Below are 16,994 nucleotides of genomic sequence, written 5' to 3'. Positions count from 1 at the left end.
TAAGGAGTGGTAACATTAAAGGCAGACTCATATCCATCAGTTCTACCATGTCTGAATTGTGTAGACCTGGAAACTGCCACTGGTTTCACCATCCTTCACTGCATAATGGTGCTATGGTTTGGGCATAATCTGAATGTCCCCTTCCAGGGTACACTGTGGTGAAAGCTTTGGTCCTCAGGGTGGTAGACCCTCTCAAGAATGGGACTTAGTGGAAGGTCCTAAGGTCACTGCATGGGACTCCTCTGGTAGTTCTCACAAGAAGGTTGTTAAACAGGACCAAGTGTAGCTGGCCTGTGCTCTTGCTCTCTGCTCCTCTTGTTCAAGAGTTGACTTCTTGCTTCCATGTGGGCTCCTACTATGATGTGCTGTCATCTGCTACCCTCTTCATGAGGCCAAACCAACAGGGCCCACTGGAATTTGCACTGAGAACTTTTAAAACTATGTGCAAAATAAACCTTTTCTTCAGTAGCCTATGTTTGATATTTTGTCAAAGAAACAAAACACTAGCCATGAGAAATAAGAAAGACACTCTCTTTGGATTGTTGGGAGGACCACAGAGAAGACAGTAAATGCTACCTATGCAGAGCAGAGCACTGACTTAGAGCAGGCACAGAACAAATACTAGTCTTCTCGTTCAGGTGCCTAGAGTGGTGGAACCCAGAGCCAGCTGGATATTGTGGTGGAGGGTTTTGTGATGAGCTCTAATTTGAGATGGAAAGAAAAAGGAAGTTCTCTTTTTTCATCCATATTAGGAATCAAACCCACAACCTAGGGCATGCTAGGCAAGTGGCTCTACTGCTGTACTCTACCCTAGCCTAGGAGGCTGTTTTTGAAACTCACAAAAATTAGAAAATAGAAACTCTTTGGTTATAGTGCACTTGGGTGCTGTGTTTCTTATAAACATACATAAACAGTTCTTGGGAGGGACACTGTTCAGTTGACCATGACCTCCCACTATGAGCAACACACATCAGAGCCTTGGCCTATCAGAAGAGCCATGGGTTAGGTAGCTCTCAGAATCAAGTGGACACCCACTCTGAAAGGGAGACATGTAAAACATGAATATCATCCCTTTCAAAGAAAGCTGACATACTTGCAGGGAAGAATCCGAACAACATCGTTCTGCTTGTAGCTCTCTATGCACACTGCACAATGATCAAAGTCTGGGTCTGTTTCCTGAAAGAAAAAGCACAGGAGCAAAAGTCACAAGCTAATGTGTATAAACAGAGGAGTTACAACTCAGCTAAGAATGCTCCTATGGTGACCATGGTAAGCAAGTGGCTATAAAGTGAGAGTTATTAAAAATAATCAATAAATTTTCATTTGCCCAAGTATACTGACCCAAATTACACCTAGGACAATCTGTTTCATCTTAAAATTACATTGTCACAGTGTCTACTAATTCCACTTACGTCTTAATAAGTCAGACTTGGATTATCAGGTACCCCCACCCCCCTGACTTCTTCTGCATCATGGGCAAGTCTGAATAGGCTTCACTGTACACTTTAAAAATCCTGGCCCTCACTGGGAGGCTCTTGTAGCCAACTGCCTCCTTAAACACAGGTGCACACAACAGTGATTCCCTAGTAGATTACTACATCAGAGTAACATCCCAAGTTTTGGAACTGTTTTTCTGGTCACAGATTTGGGATAGTCATGGGCTCAACATAGTACTGGGTCTTTATTAAGAGACAGAAAATTCAGTCAAGGGTTTAGTTACCAGGTTTATTGATTTCTTTTTTCCTCAGGACTGAGGAGTCCTCCTGAGTTGTCTTAAAACAAATCCTGGAAGTAGTCTGTTGGGAAGGTGAAGCTATTTGCTAAGCTATTGCCAATTGGACTAAAACCTGGCAGAAGAACTCTTGGCAGGTGTAGGGCATACAAACTAGAAAATGTATTGGCTTTAATAATTAATATTTAGTGCTGGGGAGGGGAAGAAGAAGATGGTAGGTTAAACCAAGTCAAGGAACTTCAAAAAAACAGCTGACCAAGCCAAGCAAGCACTTATACAGGGATCAGACCTCTGGGGTTAAGTCTAACTGTCTTGTATTTTTTACAAGTGGCTTTTTTCCTATATTTTATTATTTTTATTTTATGTGTGTGAGTGTATTGCCTGCATGTAAGTGCACCCATGTCACGCAATGCACATGGAGGTCAGGAGGGCATTGGATCCCCTGGAACTGGAGTTATGGATAGTTTTTAGCCATCACATGGGTGTTGGGAACTGAATCCAGGTCATCTGTAAGAGCAGCCACTAAGCCATCGCTCCAGCCCTTCCTTTCTCCTTTTTTCCTTCCGTAGTGTATCGTGACATCCACTAAGGATGTCTACCTTGAGAGCTGTAATGAGGACAACTAGATCCAGTATTCAGGGGCATGAGAATAAAAATGGACAAAAGAAAGTGGGAAAACAAGCTGAAGTATCATATGAAGTCACCTTCCCAGAGCTTTTTGCTAAAATGACAGCATTGGGTGTAGGATAGGAAAATGTTCTGGTTTTACAAGTTTAGAGATTTGTTTCTTTGAGACCTGGTCTCCCTGTAGCTCCAGCTGGCCTGGAACTCCCTATGTAGACTAGGCTGGCTTGATCTCAGAGATCCGCCTGCCTCTGCCTCCTGAGTGCTGGGATAGAAGGCCACCATGCCTAGCTTGTTTCATTCTTGAGCTACACGAATATGCTGAATGTAGGAATTAACATTAAGATGTTATTTGGCATTTGGGCTCTGACTAGGGAATTCTGATGAAAGGTTTTAGCCACAGCTGTCTATCACCTTCTCTTGGACTTACTTGATCTCCTAAGCATCAGGCCTGACTCTTGACAAACTTTGGTCTTCCAAAAGTATCAGCCCATTGTAAACCCTGGCTAACCGAGACACCTAGAAGTGTAGGTCTTCAGATCTCCACTTAACTCTGAAGAAAAAAACCCCAAACAGATGCAGCAGTCACAAGAAATAGAAGAAATGCATCTCTCCTGGCTATTTTATGTGGAAAATGTCTCATCAGAATTCTTGGAAGATGTGTGCTAAGCTTTAAGAGCAGAAAGCCATAGAAACAGAGTGACTAATTGTGAGTAGTCTCTGATGCTACTAATGGCAGGAGTAGCTCAAGTCCAGTCGTGCTGAAGGCCTTCCAGATGACAGAGGCATGAACACGATTTCAAATAGAGAAGTGACTTCATTACAGTACCTTATCCCCTTTTTTGACTGTTCTGGTTGTCAGTTTACTGATGGCTTTCTTGGCTGCATCTCCAAGACGACGCTAAAAAATGAAATATAAAGACATTAAGTGTAAGATTTCTGAATGATGGTCTTTATGTAAAAGTATAAGGTCTCTATTATCTTAAACTCTAACATATCATATGTGAGTTCTGAGAAAGCAATACAATTTTAGAAAACTTGGCAGTTATAACCATAGATTCTACACTGTGGTCTAATGTGGCATTACTATACCAACATTATAATTACCTGAATAAAAAAGCTTGACTCTTAAATTTGGTTTTTAAGAGTGGGTCTGAACTTTGAGGACAATTGTCCCCCAGATATCCCTTGGAACTGTCTATGCCCTGAAACCGTGCTGCTGGAACTCTATTCGGAACTGGTTCTGAGTTAGGCCTCACTCATAATTTTATTCAAAATGGTTTCTCAGGCTTTAATTGGGAAAGCACAAACTTAAGTCCACCTTTATCAGATGGTCTTGCCCTCCTATTCCCAGTTCTAGAATATCTCATACACACAATGTCAAGCATCCTTTCTTAATCTTCATGTTTACAAAGGACATGGGTGTGCTATCTTTCAGTGCCTTGATATGTTCATTCTCAAGCATACCCACATTCACTCATTATCTTTTTATTTATTTATTTATTTTTATTTTTTTGGTCTTTTTGAGACAGGGTCTCCTTGTAGCCCCAGCTGTCCTGGAACTCACTATGTAGACCAGGGTGGCCTTGAACGCACAGAGATCTGCCTGCCTCTGCCTCCCGAGTGCTGGGATTAAAGGCATGCGCCACCACACAGGGCTCATTCATTATCTTTTTGAGTAGGCTAACAATAGAGGCTCCTAGGAGACAAGATTAGGTGCCCAGGTCACAAGAACATATGGTTCAGTGAGTCTGCCAAGGTTAATTAGAAGTCATTAGTCCATATTCTGTGCATTTTATAAATCATACCTACAGTACAATAAAAAGTATATATAGTGAGAAAAACAGGTGTTATCACTTTTCATTTTATGTCTAACAAACATGTAGTATAGCACTACCAATATCTACTTGTCAATCCACTAGAGCTTCTATTCCTGCTCTAAGAGCATTCCCAGAGTGCTTTATAGGTGATCACTCTTAGGAATATGAATTGTTGGGGCTGAAGAGATGGCTCAGTGGTTAAGAACACTGGTTGTTCTTGCAGAAGGCCCGGGTTCAAATCCCAGCACCCACATGGCAGCTAACAACTGTCCGTAACTCCAGTTCCAGGGGATCCGACAGCCTCTTCTGTCCTCCGTGGGCATTGCACGACATGGGTACACTTACCTACATGCAGGAAATACACGCATACATATAAAAATAAAAATAATAAAATATTTTTAAAAAAGGAATATGAAAAGTCTTAGCAAAAGAAACCTCTAAAGTCCCTGAAATTCTCAGCATATCATGGAGAAGGGATAAGTTCTAATTCTGCCTCCACTATTTATGCTTGGCAATCTCAGAGAGGGGCATTGCCTTACTAGGCTGAATTACTCTCATGTATTTGAAAGGGTTAACTCAGATAGTCTCTAAAATTGAACTTACCAACACTGCCAGACATTGCTTGAAAAGATAGACAACGATGACTCAAGGGTGAAACACCAGTGAGCCTGTAACCTGAAGTAGCTACCTAAACTCAGAAAGAGACCAGGGAACATCCTCACCTGGTGGGGAAGGGACAGGTCAGGGCAAACTTTGAGAAAGTGATGCCACAGTTAAGACTTGGAAAACTAAGTAAGGAAGAATTAGTAAAGAGCCAGGGCAGTCGAGTGTATCAGTGCATGCCTTTAATATCAACACTTGGGAGGCAGAGGAAGGGGGATCTCTGAGTTTGAGACCAGTCTGGTTTACACAGTGAGTTCCAGACCAGCAAGGGCTACAGGGAGACCTTGTCTCAAGAAATCAACCAGTCAACCAATCAACCACAAAACAGAAGAGCCAGGGTCAGGATTCTGGACTGGACAAAAGAATCAGAATGCTTTGTGAGACAGTTCATACTGGCATGACAGGACAAACAGATTGCCCCAGACAGTCTCTATAGCTATAACTAGATCTTAAATTAAGCAGACCCAGTTTAAAAAGTTAAAAAAGGGAGGGGGGAAAAAGAGAGAACTCACATTCTTTCACAAGGAAATTTAAAAACACAAAAGAAAATAATTTATGAGCATCCACATAGGGATCACCCGGCTTTAGCTACTGATATTTTACTTGTGTTTTCATCTGCCCCTCTCCTCCATACCGTTAAGGATTTCAAAGCATGCCATGATCAACTTGTAATTTTGCCTAGTCTTCACTCCACATTTCTGATAGGGGCTTTTGTTTGATGTCTTACCCAATAAAATTAATAACATGTAGTCAATATTGTCTCTTTTAAAAAATATTTTATTTTTATTTTTTGTATATGAGTGTATTGCCTGCATGTATGTAAGTGTACCCATGTCATGCAGTGCCCATGGAGGTCAGAAGAGGGCATCGGATCCCCTGGAGTTACGGATAGTTCTTAGCTACCATGTGGGTGTTAGGAATTGAACCCAGACCCTCTGTAAGAGCAGCCAGTGCTCTCAACTGTTGAGCCATCTCTCCAGCCCCCAATATTGTCCTCTTACTGAGACTATGCTATAATTTCCTTAGCTGTCTGAAAATGTTTTTAAAAACATGAAATGCTTTTAGATCCCTTCTTTCTTCCTTCTTTCCTTCTCTCCTTTCCTGTGTGTGTATGTGTGAATGAATGCCATGTCTGTGCATGCCCCCTTGAACATCCAGAAGAGGATGTTGGATCACCTGCAGCTGGAGTTACAGGCAGTTGTGAAAAGCACATGGGTGCTAGGAACTGAACTTGGATCCTTTGGAAGAGCAGTAAGCGCTCTCAACCACTGAACCAACTCTCCAACCCACAGAAATGCCTTTTGACAGCTGGCTTATGTGGCTCAAGATACAAAATCTAAACACAGTATTCAGTTCCTATGCTCTCAGGTTTCTTCTAGTGTAAGTCCCATCTGTCATAGTTTCAAAAACAGCTTTATGGATATATAGTTGATTTACACTGCATATATTTAAGTGGCACATGTGAAATACATTTAAAATTATACACTGAAATCCCAAGAATCTGAGGCTGACAATTTTATTTTCATGTACAGCTTAAGAGGCATCTTGTAAATTTTGATGGACTGTTTTCAGTTTCATTCAATTCAAATGGTTTTCTATTTCTTATTTTGATTTCTTAAGCCCATGGTTAATTTTCACATTATTTGGGGGTTCTTAAGATTTTTCTGTTATAGATTTCGTATGAGGTTAGTAAGCCTATTATATATTTTTATGAACCTAACTCCTGTTTTATGGCATAGAGTGTAGTCAAAAAAATGTGTACTCTGCTTTTGTTGGATGGAGTTTTCTATAAAAATCAATTCAAGTTAATTGATATTAAGTCTTTTGTATTCTAACAGCTTTCTCATTCTTCCAGTTACTGAGGGCCGGTGAAATCTCTAGGTTTCACAGTGCAGTTCTGCCAGTTCTCCAAGTTTTTTAAGTCCAATAAACATTAACCTTGTGATATCTTCTGGCCAAAGAGGCCACTTTATTAAGAAATAACTTTGATTCCTGGCAATAGCTTTACTCTGAAATCTATTCTGGTATTAATTTAGTCACTTCAACTTTATCAAAAAATGTTTTTGATTTATTTAATGTGTATGAGTGTATTGCCTGCATGTAAGTGCATCCATGTCATGCAATGAGTGCAGAGGTCAGAAGAGGGTGTCGGAACCCCTGGAATTGGAGTTATGAATGGTTGTCAGCTGCCATGTAGGTACTGGGAACTGAACCTGAGTCCTCTGGAAGAGCAGCCAGTGCTCTTAACCGCTGAGCCATGTCTTCAGTTCTGGTCTTGCTTTTTTATACATTACCTTAACCTCTGCTTTCAACTGAGGTATGTAGACCAAGTATTTCAGATTATATGATTATTGATATGTTTATCTGCAAATCTATCCACTTGGTATTTGTTTTCTATTCCATGCATTCCATTCACCTCCTTTGATAGGTACCATTACAGCACTTACAGTTTTTACATTTATTCATCAACTTATTTGGTTATGTGTACATGCCACAGTGCTCATGTGGAGGTCAGAAGACAACTTGCTGGACTCAGTTCTCTCCCTCCATTATGTGGTTTGGGATAGAACTTGTGCAACAAGGGCCTTTACCTGCTGAGTCATCTCATTGGCCCCAGTTATAGAACTCACTATCCTGCTCCTTTAGTAATTGCTTTACGGCTAATGTATAGTATCTTCAATCATACTTGAACTTCAAGTAATTTACATCATGAAGCGAAAACTTATAGCTCTGTCTCTTTTTCTCTTCCTTGCTTTCTTTCCTTCTCTCCTTCCTTCCCTCCCTTTGTCTTTTTTTTTTTTTTTTGAGACAGGGTCTCCCTGTAGCCCCACCCAGCTGTCCTGGAACTCACTATGTAGACCAGGCTGGCCTCGAACTCACAGAGATCCATCTGCCTCTGCCTCCTGAGTGCTGGGATTAAAGGCATGTGCCACCATGCCCAGCAGGGAGACCCTATCTTAAAAAGACAAAGGGAGGTCAGGTGTGGTGGCTCAGGCCTTTAATCCCAGCACTTGGGAGGCAGAGGCAGGCAGATCTCTGTGAGTTTGAGGCCAGCCTGGTCTACATATACAGTTCTAGGCCAACTGGGGCCACAGGGAGACCCTGTCTCAAAAAGACCTGTCTCTCTATAGCTATAGCTGGCCTGGAAGTCACTATGCAGACCAGGCTGGCCTGGATCTCACAGACATCTACCTGCCTCTGCCTCCTGAGTGCTGGGATTAAAGGTGTGTACCACCACACCCAGCATTTTCTCCTTTTTGAGATTTGGTCTCATTTTGTAGCCTAGGTTGGCCTGAACTTACTAGTGGATCAGCCTGGCCTTAACTATACTGCCTCAGCCTCCTGACTGCTGAGATCCTAGGGTCTTTGAGACAGGGTCTCCCTGTAGCTCCAGCTGTCCTGGAACTTACTATGTAGACCATGCTGGCCTCGAACTCCAAAAATCTTCCTGCCTCTGCCTCCCAAGTGCTGGGATTAAAGGTGTATGCCACCATGTCCGGCTATTATTTTATTTTTAAAAAATTTTATGTGTGCGCATGTTTGTGCGTGTGCATGTTACAGCATGAAAGTGGAGGTGAGAGGACAACTTTGTGGAGTTGGTTCTCTCCTTCCATGTTTATGTGGGTTCCAGGGATTGAACTCACATCATCAGCTTGGTGGCAAATGGCTTTACCTGCTGAACCATCTTGCCAGTCCCTGGAATATCTTTCTTAATTTCCTTTTTGGATTGTTCACATCTGATGTATAGTTAGGATTTATCTTGAAGGTAGATCTGAGTGGACTGTTAGGTTAGATGTGGAGAAGGGCTTAAGATGGTTCTGTGGCTTGGGGCCTGAACAGCTTCGAGAACAGAATCACCATTACTGACATGAAGGTGTAAGGAGTGCAGCTTTGGAAAGACAAATAGAGGATTTGGTTCTAAACACAGCATTTTCTGAGAGCTACGCTGTGACTCCCACACTCCTGCCCTGTCCAGCTCTGGGTTGTCTCCTCTCCTATATGGCTGTTTAGAACTTGGAGGCATGTGCAACAAGGTGGGGCCATCTCAGCTTTCAGAACTTTCTTCCCCTAGGCTAAACAACTGCTAGTCACTGTGTTTTCCCTGGCCTCTTAGCTCCACCTTCTCAAATGAGGTCCTCCAAGTAATGTGTCATGGAAGCTCTTTCAAGGATCCTCTCATTTGCTTCTTATTTTTCAGGGTTCTCTAACCTTCATTGCTTGATGTATAATGTCTTGAAACTGTTTTATATTTCCTGTTTGTTTCATTTTCATTTTAATTTACTATCATTATGTGTGCATGCATGTAAGTGTGTTTGTGTATGAGACTGATGAGAGAGAGGGAAAGGGAGGGGGGAGGGAGGGGGTGGAAGTGGGGGAAGGGGGGGTCAGAGGACAGAGAGCTTAGACTGGTCTCAAATTGTTAAGTAGCTAAGGCTGGCCTTGAACTCTTCTGCCTCTACCTCCTAAGTGCTGGAATTGCAGGCATGCATTACCACATCTGACTTTAAAAAAATTTATATATTATTTTTATTTTATGTGTATGAGTGTATTGTTTGTGTGTATGTAAGTGTACCCATGTCATGCAATACCCATGGAGGCCAGAAGATGGTGTTGGATTCTCTGGAACAGGAGTTATGAATGGTTGTTAGCTGCCATGTCAGTGCTGGGAATGGAACCCAGGTCCTCTGCAAGAACAGCCAGTGCTCTTAGCCACCGAGTCATCTCTCCAGCCCAACTTTAATTTTTGTATCACTTAAAAAAGACAAACTGGGTTACTTGTTTTACAAAACATCCCACAATTTAAATTTGGCTGGTTGTTTCTGCCTATGTGATTTTTCACTTGGTCCACTTTTAAAAAACATTTTATTTAGCTTGTGTGTGTGTGTGTGTGTGTGTGTGTGTGTGTGTGTAACACATGTAACATGGCACATGTGTGGAAGTCAGAGGACAACATGTAGGACTTGGTTCTTTCCTTATACTATGTGGTTCTGGGTACTGAACTCAGGTCATAAGGCTTGATAGCAAGCATCTACACCCATGGAACCATCTCACTGGCCCTGATCCATTTCTCATGAAACAGTTGGTACTAGGGATGTAACTTAGCTGGGAGAGTGCTTGTCTAGCATGCATGAAGTCCCAGGTTCAGTCCCCAGAACAGCAAAAATCTGATGAGTTAGCAGGTTTAAAAAAAAATTGAATTTTAATTTTTGGTCTTTTTGAGACAGGGTCTCTCTGTAGCCTCTAGCTGGCCTGGAACTCACTATGTAGACCAGGCTGGCCTTGAACTCACAGAGATCAGCCTGCCTCTGCCTCCCAAGTGCTGGGATTAAAGGTGTGCACCACCACGCCTGGTGAGGCTGAACATTTAACATTTTAAAGATCATCTGAATTTCATTTTAGTGTGCTATTAGTTTTAATACATTTATGTAATTTGTATGTGTGTGGTGTATACATGTGTGTGGACATGCTTGTCTATGTGTGCACATGTGGAGACCAGAGGTTGACATCTGGTGTCTTCCTCTGTTATTCTTCATCTTATATTTTGAGAAGGTCTCTCACTGAACCAGGACCTCATTATTTGGCTAGGCTGGCTGGCTAGCAATTCCCTGGGATCTTCCAGTCTCCAACCCCCTAGTACTGGGGTTATAGATGTGTGCCACCATGCCTGGCTTTTATGTACTTCTAGGGATCCAAATTCAGGTCCTCATGTTTGCCCAGCAAACACTTTGCCCACTGGGCCATCCTCCTACCTCTTGTTTTGTGTTTTTTTTTTCAGATGGTGTCATGTATTTCAGGCTGGTCCTGAACTATGTAGTTAAGGATGACCTTGAACTTCTGATCCTCCTGCATCTATCTCCTGAGTGCTGGGATTATAGGCCTGTGCTACTATACTTGGCTCATGTAGTGCTGGTACTAGAACCTAGGGCTTTGTGCATGCTAGGCAAACATTTGACCAACTAAGCTCCAACCCTAGCACCTATTCATTGTTATTGCTCATTTTTTTATATCAGGTTCTCATCTTCTTTATATTGAAGGACCATTAATTAGTCCCTAGCTTGTATATCAGAACCTACGTCTTTTGTGATATAAGTTGCAATTATCTTTGCTGAGTTTATCCATGAAGCTGTTGGCTTTCAGGCTGAGAATGAGTGTGCATAACTATATTAGTGACTGTTCATGGGCTTAGGCTGCCCCTCCACTTGGTTCTTCCCAAAGCCCCTTTAGTGGATCTCTATGACAAATGTTTCACTTGGCTATCAACTGGAATCTGTGGTGCCATCTGTTTTCTCAGTTGCTCTCATATCTATCTGCCAAAATTTCCTCTCAGAATAAATCTCTCTCCTTTGGAGAATACTCATGACTTCTAGTTTTCCAATTCTTTTTTTTTTTTTTTTTTTTGGTCTTTTTGAGACAGGGTCTACCTGTAGCCCCAGCTGTCCTGGAACTCACTATGTAGACCAGGCTTGCCTTGAACTCACAGAAATCTGCCTGCCTCTGCCTTCAGAGTGCTGGGATTAAAGGCGTGCGCCACCATGCCTGGCTAGTTTTCCAATTCTTAAGACCACCAGAAATTTCTTTTTTTACTTACCTTGGTTACCTTCCTTGGTACAGATTTGTGGCTGCGGGTAATCTGGCCCAACCCACTTCTCTCATCTTGAAGATACTTAGTATCATTAAAGATGCATTCTTTATAATAAACCATTATATGAGGTTACTGGAGGTGTGACATTGAAGGATATCTCCCCCCCCCACCCCACCTCTTTTAAGATAGGATCTCATGTGGCCTAGGCTGGTCTTAAACTAACTATGTAGCCAAGTATGATCTTTACTTCCTGATCCAACTGCCTCTACCTCTTAAGTGTTGGGATTATAAACATGTACCACGACACCTGGCAGGAAGGGTATCCTGTCCCTGCCCCTTCCTGTCTCTCCTCTTTGCATCCTAGCTGCCATGACCTAAGCAGCTTTCCTCTGCCACACCCTTCCTCCATGATGTTTTTGCCTTGTCATAAGCCTAGAAGCAATGAAACCTGGTGACCGCTAACCTAACCTCTGAAACTATGATCCCCAAATCCTTCTTCTCCCTTACATTGTTTGTGTCAGTTATTTTTTTCAGAGTGACAAAAGTACCAACACTAAGGTGCAATATTAACCACGGAATTGTTTTTAAAAATTGACATCTATCCAAAAATCTTCATGAACCTTTTCAATATAAAAGCGCCAAACATTTACCCTGTGGTATAAAATAACTATTATTGAATTGACTCAAAGGTCAAAGTTAGGCTGGTAAAGTGAATCAGTAGGTGCTTTCTGTGCAAGCCTGATGACAGAGTTCAATCCCTGGAACCCATGGTGGAAAGAGAGAACCAAATCCTGAAAGTTGTTCTTTGGCCTCTACCTACATGCTGTGGCATGCACATGCCTCTGTGTGCGCGTGCGTGTGTGTGTGTGTGTGTGTGTGTATACAAATAATACATTAAGAGGGTCTAAGTTCAGCCAGGCATGGTGGCACACCCCTTTAATCTCAGCACTTGGGAGGCAAAGGCATGAGTTCAAGGCCTGCCTGGTCTACATAGTGAGCTCCAGGCCAGCAAGGGCTACAGGGAGACCCTGTCTCAAAATGGACCCAAAAAGAGGTCTAAGTTCACACATCATCTTGGCTGGCTACAGGGAGACCCTGTCTCAAAATAGGCCAAAAAAAGAGGTCTAAGTTCACACATCATCTTGGCTTTTATATCTAAACATATTTAAAAATATCATGAAAGTTTTTCAGTGAGAGCAGACTTTAGACAGCAATCAATTCAAAGTTAAAATATTAGATTTTCATATCACATGTAAAATGATCTCCAGTTAAATATAGTACTGTGCTAAGCAAGCTACTTACAATATGTTGCTCTCTTTCATAGCATGTTCTGTGGAAGAACATGCTTCAAGACAACATTTTTGGAGGAAGATCCAAGTCTTTCAACTCAGTTTTTTTACTTTGCTAATAGTTCTGGCTTCTTTTTAAAAATAGCCTAAGGTTTCAACCAGTAGAGTTGCTGTCACCTTCACATTAAACTTTAATAAGCTAAGCTTTTTAAGCCACATAAAAATTTCATCAAGCATTTCTCAACCTTAGGGAAAACAAAGGAGGAAAAAAGGTCAGAACATCACTTTTCACTAAAGTATCACCTGGAGAAGGATGCTTTGAGAGGAGTCAACTAGGGAACTAGTACCCTGTTATGGCCTGACCAGATGGTGAGATTTTTACTCCTTTATCACATACAGGCCCCATGGAGGGTGCTAATTAAAGCACTATCATCAAATAGCAGGTTCCGGGGGCAACCATGAATTATTTCCACAAGTTTTTGGATGTGCCCCTAATATTCTGAGAGGACTTTTGATTGAAAATGCTTTCAGAGGAGCTCCTGATTATTCCTCTGTTTCGTAGAGTGTATTTAAAAAACAAGGAAGGGCCCGATGTGGTGGCTCATGCCTTTAATCCCAGCACTCGGAGGCAGAAGCAGGTGGATCTCTGTGAGTTCAAGGCAAGTCTGGTCTACATAGTAAGTGCCAGGACAGCTGGGGCTACAGGGACACCCTGTCTCAAAAAGACCAAAAATAAATAAATAAAAAAAAAATAAATAAAAAAGAAACCAAATCTTTGTAATTAAAAAATTTTGACTGATTTTTATTTGATGTATATGAGTATTCTGCATGTATGTTAAGTGCACCATGTGCATGAAATGTCCATGGAGGCCAGAAGAGGGAGATCCCCTGGAACTGGAGTTACAGAAGGTTGTTAGTCACCATGTAGGTGCTGGGAACTGAACCTAGGTCCTCTGCAAGAGCAGCCAGGGCTCTTTAATGCTGAGCCATCTCTCCAGCCCCCTTTGTATTTTTGTTTTTTAAACAGCACATAGACTCTCTAACATGGAAAGAGGAAGTAGGCTGTCTAGGGACTTGGACTTGAATAAATAAAGTACTGAGTTCCCTGGGCTTCCTTGCTGCAGAAGCCTCCAACCCAGAACTGCCAACAGGAATAGCCAAAGCCAAGAAAAGCTTGATTCCCCTAATCATAGTACCTGGAAAAGGGTGGACTCCTGTCAGAAAACCCCTGGGCAATGTCTGTTCTATTCTATCAAATGCCAAAGAGAAAATTGTACTCTTCCTCCCAACCTGATTCCCCTCGCATTCAGAAAACTTGAGTTTTCTGCCTTGGGTTCCCTTGATGATGGGCTGTGACATGGAAGTGTAAGCCAAATAAACCCTTTCCTCTCCCAAGCTGGTTTTGATCAGTGCTTTATCACAGCAACAGAGAAGCAAAACTAGAGCAATAAGGCAAACTAGAAATCATTAACACTAAGCTAACAGCAAAATCTCTAAACAATTGGAAATTAAACACTTCTTAAAAAAAAAAGACACAGGCTAAATGAATGGATTAAGAAACAAAATCCATCTCTTTGCCATCTGCAAGAAACCCATTTCACCTTCAAGGACAGGCACTACCTTAGGATAAAGGATGGAAAAGAATATTCCAAGCAAATGGCACTAAGAAACAAGCAGGGGTTGCAATTCTAATAGCTGACAAAATAGACTTCAAAGTAAAACTAATCAGAAGAGACAAGGAGAGTCACTTCATTCTGATCAATGGAACAGTTAACCAAGAAGATATTACAATCCTTAACATATATGCAGCAAACTCTGGTACGACCAAATTCATAAAAACACTACAGAACTTTAAGACACAGATTGACCTCAAACTCAGTAATAGTAGGGGACTTCAATACCCCACTGCTCCATTAGACCGGTCAACTGGACAAAGAATAAATGATACCATATCATTTATCATTATGAATTAAATGATACCATACATCAAATGGACTTAACAGACATCTTTAGAATATTCCACCCAAGCATCAAAGAATACACTTTCTACTCAGCACTCCATAGAACTTTTTCAAAAATTGGCCACATACTGGGCCATAAAACAAACCTCAATAAATACCAAAAAATTTGAAATAATTCCATGCATTCTATTGGACCACAATACAATAAAGTTCAAAACTGACACTGCACAAAGCCCTAGTCACTACACGAACTCAAGGTAATTAAACAACACACTCCTAAACAATGAGTGGGTCAAAGGAGAAATTAAGAAAGAAGTAAAAGAGTTCTTGGAATTCAATGAAAAGGACAACACAACACAACCTCTGGGACACTTTAAAAGCAATCCTAAGAGGGAAATTTATAGCTCAAAGTATCTACATTAAAAAATTAGAAAGAACCCAAATAAATGATGTAACATTGCAACTCAAGATGATGGAAAGACAAGAAATGAAACCTAAACCCAGCAGAAGAGAAGAAATAACAAAAATCAGAGCAGAAATTAATGAAATAGAAACAAAGAAAACAATAGAAAAAATTAATTAATCTAAGAGCTGGTTCTTTGAAAAGCTAAACAAGGCAGACCCTTAGCCCATTTAACCAAAACAAAGAAAGAGCAAATCCAAATCAACAAAATCAGAGACGAAAGAGGGAAGATTACAACAAACACCCAAAAGATCCAGACAATTTCAAGGGATTATTTTAAAAACCTATATGCTACTAAATTTGAGAATCTAAAAGAAATGGATGGATATCTAAAAGCATGGGAACCACCAAAGTTAAACCAAGAAGAGATCAACAGTTTAAACAGACCCACAACCTATAAGGAAATCAAAACAGTAATACAAAGCCAACTAAAAAAAGCCCAGGCTCAGATGGATTTACAGCAGAATTCTACCAGGCATTTAAAGACCTCCAACCAATACTACTTAAATTATTCAAAACGAGAGAAAGGGGGAGAACTCCCAAATTCCTTCTATGAAGCCATTATCACTCTAATACCCAAACTAGGTTAAGATACAACCAAAAAAGAAAGCTATAGACCCGTTTCTTTAATGAACACAGATGCAAAAATTCTCAACAAAATACTTGCAAACCGCATACAGACACACATCAAAAAGATCATTTGCCCTCTGCTACCCTGGGCCTGCACAACCAGCAGGCCTCTCTCCGACCAGAAGGCCACTCTCAGGGGAGCACACCGGGCCTGGCCCTGCCCTCACCTCCCTCTGCTTCCCTGGGCTTGCACGACTCTGCAGGCCTCTCTCTCCCCCTCCCATCTCTCTTGCCCATCTCTCCTCCTAGCCTGGGTCCTGTCCCATTCCTTGTCTTGGCGCCCAAGACACCTGGGGAACCACCACTGCTTCCAGATCCTTTGCATCCAGACCAACCCAGTTCCTTCTGGGGTCCCCAAGAGCACTCTGGGCCCGGCCCTGCCCTTACCTCCCTCTACTTTCCTGGGCCTGCACAACCCACCAGCCTATCTCCTGGGAGCCCTCGGGGCCTGGTTCCACCCTCACCTCCCTATGCTTCCCTGGGCTGCACAACCCACCAGCCTCTTTCCTGGACGCTGGGGCTAAACTTTCCTCTTCCTGATCCTTTGCATCCAGGCCAACCCAGTTCCTCAGTGCAATCCCCAGGGGCCCTTGGGGCCTCTTCCTGCCCCCATCACCCTTTGCATCTCTGGGTGGCATGGCCACCAGCTGCCCTAGACCCCAAAATTCCTGAGGCCAAAATCTTTCCTGGAGGGATCCAGACCTTAGGAGAAAGCCTGAGAGCATCCGATCCTCATCTGACTTGGGCCTCTGCGGGAACTTTGAGAACCAGAAGCATAGACAAACCAGCTTTTCAGGCCCAACAAGTAAACGACAAAGACACAAAAAGTTTACAAAAAGAAGCAGACCTAAACTCAACAAAGGAAGGCTTGAGTCTCACACAAGAATCAGAAACTATAGAAGAAATCCACATGTCAAAAATCACAGAGAAAAAATAATAAAATGAAAAATCAAAATAACATATCCCCACCAAATACCAATAGTCCTCTAGAGGAGTACAATGAGAACCCCCAAGAGATAATGCAGGACATGGAATTCAAAAGTACAAATATAAACATGATAAAAGAATTCAGTGAATTTAAAGAACATACACACACACACAAAGAAATCAAATAACTGAAGGAAGATAGGGATAAACTTTTGAATGAATTCAGAAAAGAGTTAGGAAATATTGAAGACTATCAGGCTGAAATGAAGAAGGAAGTGAAACACTCAGTAAGCCAATTAGAA

The 16,994-nt window shown here is 41.8% G+C and overlaps 1 protein-coding gene across 1 annotated transcript in view; it reads right to left on the bottom strand.

Moving 5' to 3' along the window:
• The window catches only part of Rnf130 (ring finger protein 130), a 137,824-nt gene that overhangs the window by 23,231 nt on the left and 97,599 nt on the right, over window positions 1–16,994 (bottom strand). The window contains exons 5-6 of the mRNA XM_008852239.2: window positions 3,186–3,257; window positions 1,094–1,176 (exon numbers count right to left, since the gene is read on the bottom strand). Of these exons, the coding sequence (XP_008850461.1) occupies window positions 1,094–1,176; window positions 3,186–3,257 (155 nt within the window). The remainder of the gene's footprint in view (window positions 1–1,093; window positions 1,177–3,185; window positions 3,258–16,994) is intronic.

Source organism: Nannospalax galili, unplaced genomic scaffold, assembly GCF_000622305.1.
Source record: "Nannospalax galili isolate Female #2095 unplaced genomic scaffold, S.galili_v1.0 scaffold1206, whole genome shotgun sequence".
Taxonomy (NCBI): domain Eukaryota; kingdom Metazoa; phylum Chordata; class Mammalia; order Rodentia; family Spalacidae; genus Nannospalax; species Nannospalax galili.
The sequence above is the reverse complement of the archived record's forward strand: the minus strand, read 5'-3'. Positions and strand labels throughout refer to the sequence as shown.